The 16,337-nt window shown below is 45.8% G+C and overlaps 1 protein-coding gene and 1 pseudogene across 1 annotated transcript; one reads left to right on the top strand and one right to left on the bottom strand.

Moving 5' to 3' along the window:
- Positions 1-1,155: 1,155 nt before the first annotated feature.
- Positions 1,156-15,043, top strand: MALSU1 (mitochondrial assembly of ribosomal large subunit 1). The gene is made up of 4 exons (XM_025179087.3): positions 1,156-1,384; positions 7,052-7,230; positions 10,808-10,889; positions 14,327-15,043. The coding sequence occupies exons 1-4, from the start codon at positions 1,207-1,209 to the stop codon at positions 14,482-14,484; spliced, it is 597 nt and encodes a 198-aa protein (XP_025034872.3). The 5' UTR covers positions 1,156-1,206; the 3' UTR covers positions 14,485-15,043.
- A 475-nt stretch (positions 15,044-15,518) lies between these two features.
- Positions 15,519-15,696, bottom strand: LOC112543914 (U2 spliceosomal RNA; annotated as a pseudogene).
- Between the last annotated feature and the right edge of the window lie 641 nt (positions 15,697-16,337).

The raw sequence follows: 16,337 nt of genomic DNA, 5'->3' as shown, positions 1-16,337 counted from the left end.
ATTGTTCAAATTGGGCCCCGCACTTCCTAAAGCCGGCCCTGGTTGGGCGATGGGTGCAGGCTCTGAGCTGGGGCAGGGGTTAGGGCTGCTGGAGGGAGTTTGGGTGCTGGGCAATGTTCCCACTAATCTTTTCCATCCATGTGCGGAATACATTGCTATGTGCTTCGAGGCATGTGTAAATGTACATTACCAGTAGAAATAAAGAATCTAGCTGTGGGTGCTCTGCTAATCAAGGACAGCATTTTAATCTCTTCTGAGCAGCTGCACAGGTGCACAGTTACCAGGGAACACTGGTGCTGGGCGCATGCTCTAGGCTAGGGGTTCTCAGGATTGGGGTGCAGAATGTGGGCTCTGGAGGGAATTTGAGGGCTGGAAAGGGTGATAGGTGATGAGGTGGAGATGCAGGGGAGGGGGAGAGGTACAGTGTTTATCTGGGGTACCTCCCTTTGGCAGTGGTTTCTATGCAGGAGGGTTGAGAGGACTCTGCGCTGTCGCCTGCAAGCGCCACTTCTGCAACAGGTTGCAGTGGTGCTCAGGGCAGGGCAGTGTGTGGAGACCCCGCACACCCTGTCCAGGGGCCACCGGGGTGCGCCAGCAGCCATGCAGGGAGTGAGAGCAGTCTGGAAACTGTTGTAGCCCTGCTGTGCTGCCAATGGTGGCAGTGGGGGCCTTTTAAATGATATAGGAGTGGCAGGTGGGAGCAGTCGATGCACCCGGGAGGCACATGGAGGCAGCAAGCAGGGCAAGAGAGACCTGGCCCCAAACTTAGGGGGGGGGGGAGCAGGATTCCAGGACAGGAATATTCCTAAGCCCAGGCACCACCAACCCATGTAACTCTCCACTCTCGAGCACTGGGGCGTCCTGCTGAATGTGTCATGAAAGAGGCCCAGAGATCAAGTGCCTATGTCAAGCAATTTTACTTGCATAAGTGACAGGGCAAAACCAGCGGTGCGGTGGCTATGGAGTGTCAAAGCCCCTGCACTGCAGTGCCCCCCGGGTTCGTATAAGCAATGGACAGCGCAGCGCACGGCCCAGGCTCAGAGTAGCCCTCACCCCCCCCCCCCCGCATCAGTCACTGCGCCTGCGTCAGCTCGCCGCCGCGCAGCCAGTCAGCGTAGGAGGCGGGAGGCTCGGCAGCCAATCGTTGCGGGGGAGGGGGGCTTGGAACGCTCGCGGCAGCCGCGTTCTGTCCAGCGTCCGGGCGACATGTGGCGGGGCAGCCGCTGGCTGCGGGGGCTGCTGCTGCGCCCTGCGGGGCCGGGCCGGGCCCCCGCTGTGCGCCGCGCTCCGGGCTGGGCAGGGCCGGCGGGGCGGGCCCTGAGCGGCGGGCCCAGCGCGGAGCAGCGGGCGGGAGGAGGAGCCGAGCGAGAGCACAGGGCCCCAGGTACGGCATGTGCGGGGTGGGGACGTCCGCCCCGCCCCTCCGGGCTGAACTTCCCGTCCCCTGCCCTGGCCGCCGCCTGCGCCCTCGGCAGTGTCTGGCCTGGGGAGACCAGGCACCTGGACGTTGGGCTCCGCCTAGCACGTTGAGCATTGGTTGTGCCTGCGCTGAGCCAGACTTTCCCTCCACCCCCTACCCAGCGCCATGTGCTCCAGGCAGCTCTAGGCTCCGATCCAGGCAGGTGAGGGTGCCGGGCCAGGAGAGAGCCAGTTCACGCGCGCAAGGGTCACTACTTCTACACCTTTTGGAGTAAACTAGCTGGAACACTCTTGGGGAGGGGTTGTGCAGATTGTTCTAATTTTCTCTTTGGAAGAGGAAGCAACATCTTGTATCACTGCAGTGGATGTGTGTAAATTCTCTGAAAAAGTCTATTCTCCCCACCCCGTAAGTGAGGAGGGAAGGGCTTGTCTCCCTTCCTCCTTTTCCAGAGTGTAAATCTTAACATCTGTCTACACACACACACACACAGAGGAAGGGTGGTCCTTGACTCTGCATGTGATGTGCATGGCTCTTGTTTAAAAGTTAATTCTCATTCTAAGAATCTTCAGTGGGATCATTTGTACTATTGCCTGTCATTTAGCATCGCTAAGGCCATGGCTGTACTGGCAGCTGTAAAACTCTGGTAGTTACAGTGTTACTCACAGGGCACTGCAGGGAAACGACTATTGTGTGTCCAGACTGTGCTCCTTTTGATGGTTTAGCTTAGCATGTCCACGGTAGCAGCTCTTCCAGTGGCACAGATAGGGATGTTAAATTTTGATTAATCAGCTACTTGAGTAGTTGATGGAATTTCTATCAACCAGTCGATACGAGGGCTATGGGGTGTTCGCTGTCCTGACTGCACCTCTGCCTTTTAAACGTAGGCTTTTACGAAGTTTAAAAGGCAGAGCAGCAGCAGGGAACACAGGGCGAGGGGGAATCCATGGGACTTTTGCTGCATTTCAAAGGCAGAAGCACAGCAGTCAGAACCTGGGATGAGCAGGGACTGTTTCTTTCTCCGTTTACGCTGTTTCCACATTGAGCCTCTGCCTCCCCACCCCCTGCAGAGACGGTGCTGGGGGAACTGGCTTGCTGCCTCTCTCTGATAAGGGGAGCGGGGAAGCAACTAGTCAATTACATCCCTAGGCACAGAGAGCAGTGTGTTGTGGTAGCTATCCCACTGTGCAACTGGCCACAGGGTGCTTCGGGAAGGGTTTGCAATGCCACGTGGAGCAGTCAGCATCACAGGATGCAGATTTCCCAATCCTATTGCTCCATGGTCATCCTGCTACATTAAGGCTACGTCTACACTGGCATGATTTTCTGAAAATGCTTTTAACGGAAAAGTTTTCAGTTAAAAGCATTTTTGGAAAAGCACGTCTAGAGTGGCAGGACGCTTTTCCGGAAAAGCAGTTTTTCCGGAAAAGCGTCCGTGGCTAATCTAGATGCGCTTTTCCGCAAAAAAGCCCTGATCGTCACTTTCACAATCTGGGCTTTTTTGCGGAAAACACTACTGTGCTGTCTACACTGGCCCTTTTCCGGAACAGTTTTCCGGAAAAAGACTTTTGCCCGAACGGGAGCAGCATAGTTTTTCCGGAAAAGCACTGATGACTTTACATTAGATAGTCAGTGCTTTTCCAGAAATTCAAGCGACCAGTGTAGACAGCTGGCAAGTTTTTCTGGAAAAGCGGCTGATTTTCCGGAATAACTTGCCAGTGTAGACACAGCCTAACAGTTGCTTTTCAACATAAGTCTGTGAGGAGGGGAGAGTATGTGACAGGGAGTGTGTGTGTGTATGCAGGGGAGGGGGACAGAAAGACTCTGTTTTGGGAAGGTCACCATACTGTCTTGTAAGTTCACTTAGTGGTAGAAATCAACCCCTCCTGAGGCAGGGGAAGGGGGAAACCCTGACATTTCAGGCTCCCTGCCCCAATCCTTGCATGGCAGTCTCATTCACATGCCTGCCTCTGTGTTCAACAGCACAAGCATTTCAGCTGAATGGTTTGCTGTGTGTCTTGGAGCAAATCAGCATGCAGGCTGTCCAAAACAGAGCTCTGAAAGGGGATATGCACATGCCTGCAGGGCAGACAGCCAAGTTCCAAACAAAGAAAAGAGGGGACTTGAGGGATTATGGTCTATTTCCACAAGTCAGTCACAATGAAATAAACAAGTGTCTGCATTGGCCCCCTAGTGCTGTATCCAGGGTGCAGCAAGCTCTATGCTTTTTGCCAAGGTGGTTTACCTAGAGCACAGCAACTGCAGAGCTAGTGTGCATGAAGTGCCTTGCCATTGCAGACACCTCGGGAGTTACAGCGCTGGGAGCTGATAAACTGTCAAGTTACTGTGCAGTAAAAACTTGGCCTAAGAGATCCTTCTTCCAATAAAGCCCAGTGTTTCACTGCTAGGAATTCAGTACCTTTTCACAATAAGGCTGTGTCTAGACTGGCCAGTTTTTCTGGAAAATCAGCCGCTTTTCCAGAAAAACTTGCCAGCTGTCTACACTGGCCTCTTGAATTTCCGCAAAAGCACTGACTTTCTACTGTAAGAAATCAGTGCTTCTTGCGGAAATACTATTCTGCTCTGGTTCAGGCAAAAGTCCCTTTTGCGCAAAAGGGCCAGTGTAGACAGCTCAGATTTGTTTTCCACAAAAAAGCCCCGATCACGAAAATGGCGATCAGGGCTTTTTTGCAGAAAAGCGCGTCTAGATTGACACAGACGTTTTTCCGCAAAAAGTGCTTTTGCGGAAAAGCGTCCATGCCAATCTAGACGCTCTGTTCTGAAAATACTTTTAATGGAAAACTTTTCCGTTAAAAGCATTTACGGAAAATCATGCCAATCTAGACGCAGCCTAAGTGTTTTTTTAAATAAAAAATAAAAGGATTAGCAAAAATATCCAACTGAGCTGTAGATAAAATATTGTTACAGTAGACCCAAAGATTCTGCATATTTGATCAAGAATATATTTTAAAACTAAAAGTCCCTCTTCTCTGACCTATGACTCTTGACTTTGTGACACAAAATCAATCCCCCGTAGGCAAACCAATGGCACAGGGTTAAAACAGAACACGGGGAAAGGGAAAAAATAAACTGTTTCCTGCAGTAAAAGGTCCTCTTCAGCTATAGAATCCAAATCTTTGCAGGTGATTTGTATTCATGTTATATACTCTAATTTCTGCTGGGGACTGGCAGAAAAGGGGGAGGAAAGGGATCAAAACTTGAATGGAGCAATCTAGTGAAGTGTCCAAGTTCAATCTAGCTTTTGGTAGAGGTATGTGTACTGTACCAAGTTTTCACACATCTCTGCTGAAGGAGGAGTTACGTTCTTTTGCCACAGATGTGAGCCAGGCCTCCCCTAAATTATTGTTGATATGTCAATGGGAAGGGGTCATGGTGAGCCAGAGGGACTACTCTTTCCACACTTGTAGAAACTTATGGATACTTGCATTAAAACTCAGTGGCTGTCTCTACACTGGGCCACTTATTCCGGAAAAATCAGCCGCTTTTCCGGAATAAGCTGCGAGCTGTCTACACTGGCCCTTGAATTTCCGGAAAAGCAACGATGCTCTGCTGTACAAAATCAGCCACTATTCCGGAAAAACTCTTCTGCTACCGCTCGGGCATAAGTCCTTATTCCGGAACACTGTTCCGGAAAAGGGCCAGTGTAGACAGCCCAGTAGTCTTTTCCGGAAAAAAGCCCCGATCGCGAAAATGGCGATCGGGGCTCTTTTCCGGAAAAGCGCATCTACATTGGCCACAGACACTTTTCCGGAAAAGCAGCCTGCCAATGAAGACGCTCCTTTTCCGGGAAAACTGAAAACGGAATAGTATTCCGTTTTAAGCATTTCCGGAAATTCATGCAAGTGTAGACACAGCCAGTATGTGTACTCTTCCCCGCAGGAAATAAGCTATAATGGCAGTAAGGGGTGTCGGCACGAGTAGGCTGCATCTAGACTGGCAAGATTTTGCGCAAATACTTAACAGTTTTTCCTGTTAAAAGTATTTGCGCAAGAGAGCGTCTACATTGGCATGGATGCTTTTGTGCAAAAGAATCTGTGCCAGTGTAGACGCTTTCTTGGCAAGAAAGCTCTGATGGCCATTTTAGCTATCGGGCTTTCTTGCACAAGAAATTAACTTGGCTGTTTACACTGGCCCTCTTGCGCAAGAATACTTGCGCAAGAGAGCTTATCCTTGAGTGGGAGCATCAGAGTATTTGCACAAGCAGCACTGATTTTGTACAGTACAAAGTCAGTGTTCTTGCACATACTTGCGGCCAGTGTAGACAGGTGGCAAGATTTTGCGCAAAAGCTTGCCAGTCTAGACACAGCCGTAGAGCTTGCTGGGATAGCTGTATCAGCAAACCTCATCTGGAGAAGACCTTGGCTGTAGCAGTCATTGTGTGTCTGGCAGGTTCATGCATTTGTTCTAGAAGCCTCTGATCACTTTCATATCTACAAGGTTTCATTTTATTAATTACTGCTTCATTTGGCTTTTTCTCTGTATTGAGGCTGAGCGGTGATGAGTATGAACTCAGCAATGGGGAAGGGGCATTGCAACTTACTGACATAGAAACAGACCTTGCCCTACCTAGTCAGGCCTAGTTACCCACACAAGTTGTAACCATTTGAATAAATCTATTTAGAAACAAAAACTGGTTTAAAAATGTCTCTGCACAGGGGGTTACACTAATATGTCAGTTTCTGAACTGATTTTGTTAAATTGGTAGGCATGTGGATAGGGCTTTACAGTCTGTTGGAAATGACAAGATAATGGTGACATCAGGGTATGGCAATGAGAGCAAGGAGCTTTAGAAGTAGAGATGTCCAACTTCAATTAATCAACTGAGTAATCTGTGGACGTTCCATCAACTACTTGGTTAGTCAAGTGGTGGAGCCGGGCACTCGCTATCCTGGTTGCACCTCTGCCTGCAGCTCTTAGTACATTTAAAAGGCAGAGGCGCAACAGGGAAGAGAAACAAGCGGGGACTGCTTGAGTCCCTGCTCACCCAGGATTCCCCATGACACTGCCTCGGACTTTTAAATGTAGCAAGGGCCCCGCTTGCATTATGTCCCTGCTGTGCTTCTGCGGAGATGGTGCTGGGGGAACTGGCTTTTAACCTGGCTCCAACCCGCCCCCCCCCCCCCCCCGCTGCCTCTGATACAGAGACAGAAAGTGGAGGGAAGCGACTAGTTGACTGCTGACTAGCCTGCTAAAAAATTTACTGGGTGTAGTCTATAGCATTATGATAAGCTTTTACTTATCAGTTAAATTGACTTCTGTATTACATCCCTAGTTCCAAATGCAGTATATGGTTGGCTGGACAATTTGTAATGCTGCTGTTGCTAACTCTGAAGTTCTACTGTAGTTGTCAAAGAAGTATCTAGCATGCTATGGGTACTATATAAGTAACTGATGTCTAGTATCTGTTCAGTTTCCTGTTTAACTTCCAGGAATTCCGTTTCTCTCAGGCAACTGGAGTTTGCATTTCAATCCTTGTTTCTTAGCATCATCTCAGGCACCATAATTATAATTTAGTTCCTTCTCACTCTTCATATTTTTCCAGTAAGTTTAAGTTGACAGTTTTTGTAATGTTTAAAAAAAGAAATCACAATTTAGTCTTTTTCTTTGTTTCAGATCATGCTCTTTCCAAGTTCAGTATTGATTTTGTCACCGCTCTACTGAGGCAAGAAAATGCTAGCAACATTTGTGTTATCCAGTTGCCTCCAGAAATGAGATACAGTGATTATTTTATAATTGTGAGTGGTTCCTCTGCAAGACATCTTCATGCTATGGCACACTACACGCTTAAAATGGTAGGGCAATTACTTCTACTCTTTACTGACTTTAGATTCTGAGGAATTTGCTAACTGGAAATGTATGTTGTAATAAGTTTAATTCTTGCTTTTGCAAATAGAGTATTCTCCTTCTTGGTCTAATTAGAAGCTCAGGCAGCTACCAGACAAGGGGAGGTTCGCTATTTTGATGCAGCATTACCCTTGGTACAAATAGGTGATGTTAAAACTAACCTGCTTTCTGAGGTAAGGAAACAAAATATAAAGGATAGGTTGTGATTGGAGATCTCTCATCATCCTTCCTGGCAGACTGCAGTGCAGTGTTTTGGGGAATGGGAATCTAGGGAGGATGGTAACTGGAAGGTAGAGTGATAATTGTTCTATCATCTGTGACATTGTGGAGTGTTCAAAGTTTAAATTACATCTGAGGGACCTAAGCAAAAATGGCTTTATTACTTACATACCAGATTTCTACAAAGGCAGGCATGGTCTGCACTCTGGAGTAGACTGCCCCTTTTTGTACAAACAGAATCCAGCTCTGGTGTAGAGAGGATGAGACCAGCTGCTTCATGGAATTGTTTCTATGTCCCCACGCTGCTCTGTTTATCTAAAGAGGCTCTGTGGCTAGGGACAATCAGCTCTCATTGGATGCAGTTTGCCATTTCCAGAGAAGGGGTATGGCAGGAAGCAATACAGGCCTGACAGCGGCTTACACGGGCGGCTGTGCAGCCCACCTAGAGAATCACTGCCCTAAAGCCACCCTGAAGCTGGGAATGCAGCTATCTACATCATACTCATTCTAACTTTGTAATGAGCACAGTGGTGGTTTGTAAGAATCTTATTTACTACCTATTGTACTGAGTGGCTGCCCCCATCTCCTTCAGCGCAGGGTTGTGCTCAGGGCAGGTTACCAGTTTGAGAGCCGCTGGTATAATTTCTGCCTATGCTGCCAAGGGGGTATAAGGTCAGTAAAGGATGGATTTCATGGGGTCTAAGATTTAGGTCAAACTACCTGCCAGTTTTGTGGGGGAGATGAATCTCACACATCTCCTAACACTGTGCTGCATTGGAAACCTAGGCATGTAGACTCAATCTTGTCTTACACAAAAACCTGCACAGAACTGTACTGATGTTGCCCTAGAGGTCTAAGATTTGATTTTTCATAAGAACAGGTCAGCTATTTGGGCTTCTTTCATAAAACAGAACTCTTCTGCGCCTCTGAGGCGAGCTAAAAGCATTGACTTTAGAGCAAAGATTTTGCATACTGCTTTTGGATCTTACAAATTTCCCATCTCATAACACCCAGATCCTTCCCCTTGTGCCTGGTTCTCAAAGATACTTTATTCTGCTAACCATAGTGTGACGACTGCTATTTTAGATCATCTTAAACCAAGTGCATACTTCCTGTGAAGCTTGCACACTCCATAGGATTTAGATAGCTCCTCTTGAATGGAAGTTGCACATTCAACAGGCGTTAGTGTTGTGTCTGTCTAGAGGGAAGAGAGGAGCAGCAGCCCTCCTTTAGTTAGAATTGTACATACTAATCTCTTGCAATACACAGATGGTGCAGCCCATCTACTCATCACATCTAAATCAAGGGAGCTTTTATTCTGATGATTTTTGAATTGGGAGGGAAAAAAGGGAGGTGGGGGAGTTGAAGAGGTTTATAACACCACAGGTCTACCTAAAAGATTTACTGCAGTTGGAAGAGGTTTCATGCCTTGTAAGAGTCGGGCATGGATTTACGTATGCAACACAGACTACTTGCCCTGGCTGCTGATTCACCTAGCCACAAATATCGAAAAGATTAACCCGTTTTCCTTTTCATTTCCTATATTCCCCTTGATCTGCCTTCCTCAGTCTGACATTGGTCACATAAGCATATGTGTCCCTTTGAACTTGTCACCCTCTTCATGCTAGTTTTTTCCCCTCTGAATCTTTCCCTCCCTTATAATCCTACTCGTTTCCGCCTCCTTGCTGGTTCCTGTTTTTTCCTTCCAAAGTGGTGGGTTTTAACAGGGAGAGAGGTAAGACTGCAAGAGTAGAGCTGAACTCTGCTCTGTGCCCCTAAGGCAGGGCTCATGCCATACTCTCTTCAGCGCTATAGGCAGGCAGCTTGAGGCTCCCGGAGTGGAAGTGAGAGTGACATGTCAGCATACTAAATGGAATGCTTACCTTGCATCCTCTCACCTGCCTGGTCAGGCTCATAGGTCAGTCCTGCCATTTTCATGTCCCCTTGCGGACACCAGTGCTTTTTAACCTAATAGCCTTCTCTCACCTCTCTCTCCATCCTAGTGGGGGGCTTTTTGTTTCAGGACTGCAGCCTTCTCCTGTTCCAATGGCTAATGACTGTAGCTCTAGCTCTGTAATACTTAGAAGAAGCTGTCCAGGAGGAAGAAGTCCCTGACAAAGGGGAGAGCCTCGGAGGAGATTTGGGTTCCCCTTTCATGGGTAAACTGAAGATGAGATTTGGGCAGCTATGAGAGAGTGCCTGAAAATGAGTCTTGAGGACAAACCATGAGGTTTAACAAACCTGAGAGAATTTTGGGGCAGGAGGGCCCAGCAGGTGGTTTGGTCCATTTTTCTCCCACCTGTAAATGCTTGGGCAGCAATCAGTCCACAGGGAGTCCTTTATCAAGTCTAGTATAACCACACTAAATTGACCACTAGTCTCTCTCCCAGTGACTTCTGTTCAGCTCCTGAATGAGAAGAGCAAGGGGAGCTGATGGGAGAGCATCTCCTGTTGACATACCAGAGCTAAGCACATTGACTTCAACTACACTGTTCACATAATTGAAGTTGAGTAACTTATATCAATCTCCCCGAGTAGTGTTGACCTGCCGTAAGTAAGATCTTACCTTCAAGTTTAGCTTTTAACTTTGTCAGCACAGGGTCTTTCCTATCTTGGGTGCCTGTACACTGTCAAAACCAATTCAGTTCTGCCTTTGATACCATTTCCCTCTTGATGTAGTACCAGCTCCCTAGCCGGCCACTTTCTGCTTATTTTCTCAGCACTATTTGTAGATAGTTGTTCTCATAAATTAAGGGCAGAAGGGATCATTGCAAACCTTCAGCCTGACTACTTGCATAACAAGCCATAGAATAAGTAATTCTTATCTTGAATCCAAGATCTTTTGGTTGAACTACAACCTACTTTTTAGGAAGGCATCTAGTACTAAAGATTGCAGATAGAGATTTTACCATGTTCTTTGGTCAGCCGATCCAATGGGTAATTTTGCTTATTGCTAATATATACACATCTTATTTCCAGTTTGTTTTCTACCATCAGTTTCTGGTCATTGGATCTTCTATGTCTTTGTCTCCTAAAAAGAGAAATTATCTGGCAGTACGGTGTAGACTGTGATCTTCATCTTTTTAAATTCCTTTGAATAAACAAAATAGATGAAGCTCTTTGAAAGGAAAAGTCATGTTTCCCAGACTTTTTTAATCTCTCTCAAAATTAACATCGTTTATGGGCACTAGAGCTGGGTATCGTTGTCTGGTGGCCATCTCACTGGTGAGATGTTCGAAGTTAATTTCTTTAGAACAGACATTTGGAAGTATCTGTCTTCATCCTGATTTGCTGCTTCTTTTACAGTACAAGCAGATGAAACAAGAAAATAATCCTCACGTTCTGATTGAAGGGAAAGATACAGATGACTGGATGTGCATTGATTTTGGTAAATATTTATTTAATAGATTCTAGTTCCATGTGATCTGTGGGTCAAACAGCATTTCACTGGTAAATTCTTATTGCTACAAATAGGTCCCAATATTTACCTCCCTGTAGCTCCAATTGTAATGTTATTGCCTCTCTCCCAGTTAAGTTTTACAGCAGAGGAATATGGCATTGAATATGGCATTGAACACCGTGGAGTAACAACTCTGCATTAGCTAAAAATAGCTCTTAGTTCTCAAGTGTTAGGATCAAAAGTTGTGGAAGGAGGAGATATGTAAGAGTGTTTTAGTAATTATACATTTCTCTAAGAATGTTATTCAATTGCTGATTTTCTCTAGAGAATAATAGTACTGAAGTACTCAATTCAGACTAGATGCTGGCTAATAGATTCTTAATACTAAATCATTTCTCAGTTCCTCTAATACAGTAGTTCCCAAACTTTTTGGTACTAGCGAAACTTTTGGTGGACTGGCAATATTTTATTTGCATATCATTATGCAAACTATGAATATTGAAATTAAACATTACTGGTCTGCAAAAAGCCAAGCCCTCAGAGTCCCCACCCCTCCACTATTCCCCAGCACCAACCACTGATCCCAGAGATCCCTGCACTCAACCCCCCTAGTACCAGCCCCCAATATTAGCCCCATCCCCAGAGTCTCGCGGCCGCGCCCCTCTCCTCCCCCCCATGCCAGCCCTGCCCCCATAGTGTCCCTCCCATTACTAGCTCAGGCTCCAGAGCCCTTCAGCACTAGTCCCGCCCCTAGAGCCTCCAGTGCTTGTCTGCCTCCCTTACCTATGCTGCTGCCTGTGATGGCGTGGGGGCCAGGGCTGGGGTACACCACCCAGCACCTCCCCTCCCGCTATGGCTGTTGGGAGAAGTGTGTGTCCTGCCTTGCCCCGCCTCTTAGCCAACCATTGCTGGGCAGGGGTCTCCTCTAGCCACGAAAGAGCCATTCGCTGAGCAGTGCTGGGACTATGCACCACGGGGTCTCCTCCCAACTGCGGAAGAGTGCTTCCCTGCACGGTAGGAGGGCCATGCAGGAAGTGCTCTTTCATGGCTGGGAGGAGATCCTGCCCCTGCTTGGTGCTGGTTGGCTGAGAGGCAGGGCAGGACACGCCTCTCTCAACAGCCACGGTGAGAGCGGTGTACCTCAGCTCCATCCCCCAGAGCCACTGTGGCTAGGCAGCCAGAGGACCGCGGCCCGGCGGTTGGTAACCACTGCTCTAATGTACAATGTTCTGATGAATGTGTTCAAGGGAGAGGAACCAGATCTATCATTTTAAAAGCTGTATGTCAAAGTATGCAACAATGAAATAATTACAACCCTAGTCTGGACAAACTTTTGTTATTTTAGAGTATAACTCTACAGATGGCTAGTTAGTTGGCTTGAGTATTATTGCTGGACGCTAGAGCCACATCCTACACAAACACTCTAATACTGCGGTGTCCAACCAGTTCTGAAGCAGTAGCCACTACGGCTACTGCTGTAGCGAAAGTCACACTCAACTGGCCTAATAGCCACATGTGGCTAATGGCTAGTGTGTTGGACACTATCGCTCTAATATAATGAGATTTTGAGCTCTAAAATCAGTGATCAGAAATTTTGACATGTGCCTCTAAGGCTGTGTCTAGACTACATGCCTCTGTCGGCAGAGGCATGTAGATTAGGGTTGTAGGCAAAGGTAAATGAAGCCGCGATTTAAATGATCGCGGCTTCATTTTCATGGCTGCAGCGCTGAGCCGACAAACAGCTGATCGTGGAATGAGGTTTACTGGGGCTGCGGACAAAGGGCTTTGATGTCGACAGGGGGAACATCCAGACTAGCGGTGAGCCGACAAACAGCTGATCAGCTGTTTGTCGGCTCAGCGCGGCAGCCATGTAAATGTAAATGAAGCCGCAATCATTTAAATCGTGGCTTCATTTACCTTTGCTGAATAAACAAATCTACATGCCTCTGCCGACAGAGGCATGTAGTGTAGACGTACCCTAAGTGTTTTACGCTGAGAAATGTGAATCCTACATTGCATACAAGGTCATGATTTCTCATTGGCTTAGTTTATAAAATGTGTACTGTACACTTTCATATAATGTAGTTTTTGCACTGCATCCACCTTGTTCAAAACTTAAGGCATATTTTCCCATACAACTTTTACAAGAATGAGAATTGCTAAAGACCAGATTTATTAGGGCATAAGCTTTTGTGGGAAAGACTCTCTATCAGATGCATATAGTGAGTTTTGTCCACAAAAACTTATGCCCCAATAAATGTTAATCTTAAGGTGCCACGGGACTTCCTGTTTTTGTAGATAAATTAATATGGCTACCCCTCTGAAACTTTTATAAGGCAGCTGAACCTGTAACTTCTTTGCTGGTAGGTTCTGTTTCATTTTCAGGTGTGAAGTTTGATCAGCATGCTATATCTGTTCTTCCTACTTCATGCTTCTGCAAGCCAACTGAAAAGCCTAAAGATTAAACAATTTTACATAATTTACTAGGGTCTTGTTAATCTGAATGTAGTTAACATTCTAAAGGATTACTTTTAAGCTTCATTGTAGGGATGTAATAGTGTAGTCGATTAACCAAAAGCTTATAGGTTAATGCTATAGACTACAGCCATTCCCCCCCCCCCCCCCCCCACTCCCTTGCCAGTAAATTGTTTAGCAGGATGGTCCAGGACCTATCCCATCTGCAGCTCTATATTTAAAGTGTATTAGGAGCCAGACAAGCAGCCAGCCTGGTTCAGTCCCTCCCCCCGAAATGGGCTGCTGCCAACCCACATTGCTGTCAGGGTGCCAGGTGGGAGCTAGTCTGCAAGAGGAACTGACTTTTAAACTGGCTCCCCTTGCAAAACCAGCTCCCACCAGACACCCCACGCTACTGCCTCTGATAAGAGACAGCAGCGTGGCGTGGCAGAGGGCTCATCAGGAGTAGGGCCAGAGCACACTGGCTGCCAGCCTCACCCCTGGGAACTACAGAATAGTCAAGTAACCTATAAGAGCTCATGAGGTTAATCAACTATTCAATTAATTAATATTTAACATCCCTACTTTTAAATTTCCACAAGATTCAAAACCTACACAATGTGGTAAAATGTGTGTATTCTAACAGGTCTTTTATTCAATTTATATTGAATGTATAATATTCATTTTACACACACACACACACACACACACACCTTTGTTTTCTATGAATGCATTGTATTGGCATTACACAAAGATGGATATGGAAGTGTTCCCATTAAGTTACATTTTCCTGTAAAAAGTGCAGCATACATGGAGGTAAAAAGATTGGCAGCTTAATTCATGTCAACAAAATATTTGTACTTCATGTCAAATTTAACCTGTACTTGGAATTTCCTCTAGCAAAAAGCAACCTACAGTTGTCCATGGCAGTTGTCCTTTTTTGACTTCTTGTATCTTTCTGTCCTGTACAGGTAGCATAGTCATCCATTTCATGCTTCCAGAGACAAGAGAGATTTATGAGTTGGAAAAGTTATGGACTTTGCGTTCTTATGACGACCAGTTAGCACAGATGGTTCCAGCATCATTACCAGATGATTTCATATTTGGACTCACTAACAAGCAGCAATGATCAAAATCTTTCCTTCATAAAAGGGATTTACAAGTAATGCTGATATAGCACTCACCACTTCAAGATTAAAAGAATGAAACAAGCAATTTCTTGGTTAATTTTTGAAAGAGGGGACAGAAAAGAGCCACTGTGCTTGAATGTCCCACCACTGTTGTGCAGTTTGAGGGGCAAGGCTTGCAACATTATGGCTGTAGGACATGGATTACCTACTTGCATCTGTCTAGAATTATAGGTACAATGATTCAAGTTGGCAATTGACTGAGGAGGTGATTTCAGCCCCCTTGTTCTTCTAGAAGCACAAGGGATCTTGTGACTGAAGTAGTCAGCATCTCAGTTGTAGCTGAAAGTATACTGAATTAGAGGGAAGATTCGCAGCTATTTTAACGGGAGAAATGGCATGAACCTCAATTAAAAAGTAACTTCAGGTACTCTTCTGGACCCTGAATCTTCCTGCCAGTGTTTGGTTTTAATGCAAAAAATGTTTTTGTCTACTGTCACTGTATGTGAAAAACTCTAGTAATCAAGGTGTTACATAAAATTACATTGATTTGAAAGTTAATTTACTGTGTCTGACACCATTTACTGGAATGGATATCTAGTGAGCAGAACTCAACCTCGTTTGATTTAAGGTTAAAGTACAACCTGATCAAAGTAGTATTTAAGAGGGCTTATTTATACTGTTGGCATAGGGCAAGCTAAAGTATAAAGCTAAAACTGTACTAATGAGTCATATTCAAGGAGTTCCAGCATGCATGCTCATGTACAGGAGACCCTCACAATTTGCAGAATTGCTATTCAAAGTTTACATGTTCATTGGGGGGAGAAGGGGAGGTGTCTCCTGTTCAGGGCAGTGGAAGCTGGGGGAACTGCAGTGAGTTTCCTACAGCTGCTGGGAACCATGGTGAGGTCCCTGCAGCTCTTGAAGCCAGGGAGCCATGGTTCCCCATATTTGTGAATGGTGAGGTTTTCCTGTTCTGCTGTTTGAAATGTTTTTGTGGGTGGCAGGCTGTAGTGCTGTAAACTGATAACCTGGCTTGCTGTGCATTAACTCAGCACTACAGGTGGATGCGCAGAGTGGACAGAGCAAGCTCCTGTTCTGAGCCCCTGCTTCAAAGATCCATTTAATATAAAGTTCTCAGAGAACATATCAGATATTAAACTGATAACCGCTACTACACTTTAGCATGGCATGTAGATGAGCCCTGTAGTAGATTTTATGAGAAAGTAAAGAAGGTAGTGAAGCTATAACCAAACAGCTCCTGCCCAAGAACTTGAAAAAAACCCCACATGCATTAGGAAGAAGCTTGGAAAACTATGCTTAAAACTACCCTGGCTTATGTTGAAGCTTTACCTAGCAGACATGGCCAAATTTATTCCAAAGGGATGCCTTGAAGTCATTAGGTAGGAAAAGGCCACTGATTTAAGAAAGAAGGGAGGAGAGGAGTGAAGAGGAGAGTGGCCAGTCTTGTTAAACTGGGCTAAAGTGGGCACATCCAGAAAGAAAAAATGCTTTTCTCCAAATCAGCATTAAATTAGATGCTTTGTAAACAAAAGCACTGTGCTCTTGGAGACACACATTCCACCTAGGGTACAGTCTGCTATACTAACAATGAGTTGAGGCTCCTTCATGTTCAGAATTGATAACATGTTGTGAAGTACTGTAAGTAGTAATGTGCTTTCTGGGTGCCTCAGTGCTTTTCCTAATATCCAGTCCAAAGCGATTTCAGATTATTTTGCCAATAAAATCTGCTCTTAATGTGAAATAAAATCAAGTAGAAATGTAATCTCTCCACAAAGCATCCCCAGCTTTACACACAAAAGCACACAAAAGGGTGAGGAAAGAGCCCTACAGC

Source organism: Pelodiscus sinensis, chromosome 2, assembly GCF_052426305.1.
Source record: "Pelodiscus sinensis isolate ZL-2025 chromosome 2, ASM5242630v1, whole genome shotgun sequence".
In the NCBI taxonomy this organism is placed as follows: Eukaryota; Metazoa; Chordata; order Testudines; family Trionychidae; genus Pelodiscus; species Pelodiscus sinensis.
The sequence above is the reverse complement of the archived record's forward strand: the minus strand, read 5'-3'. Positions and strand labels throughout refer to the sequence as shown.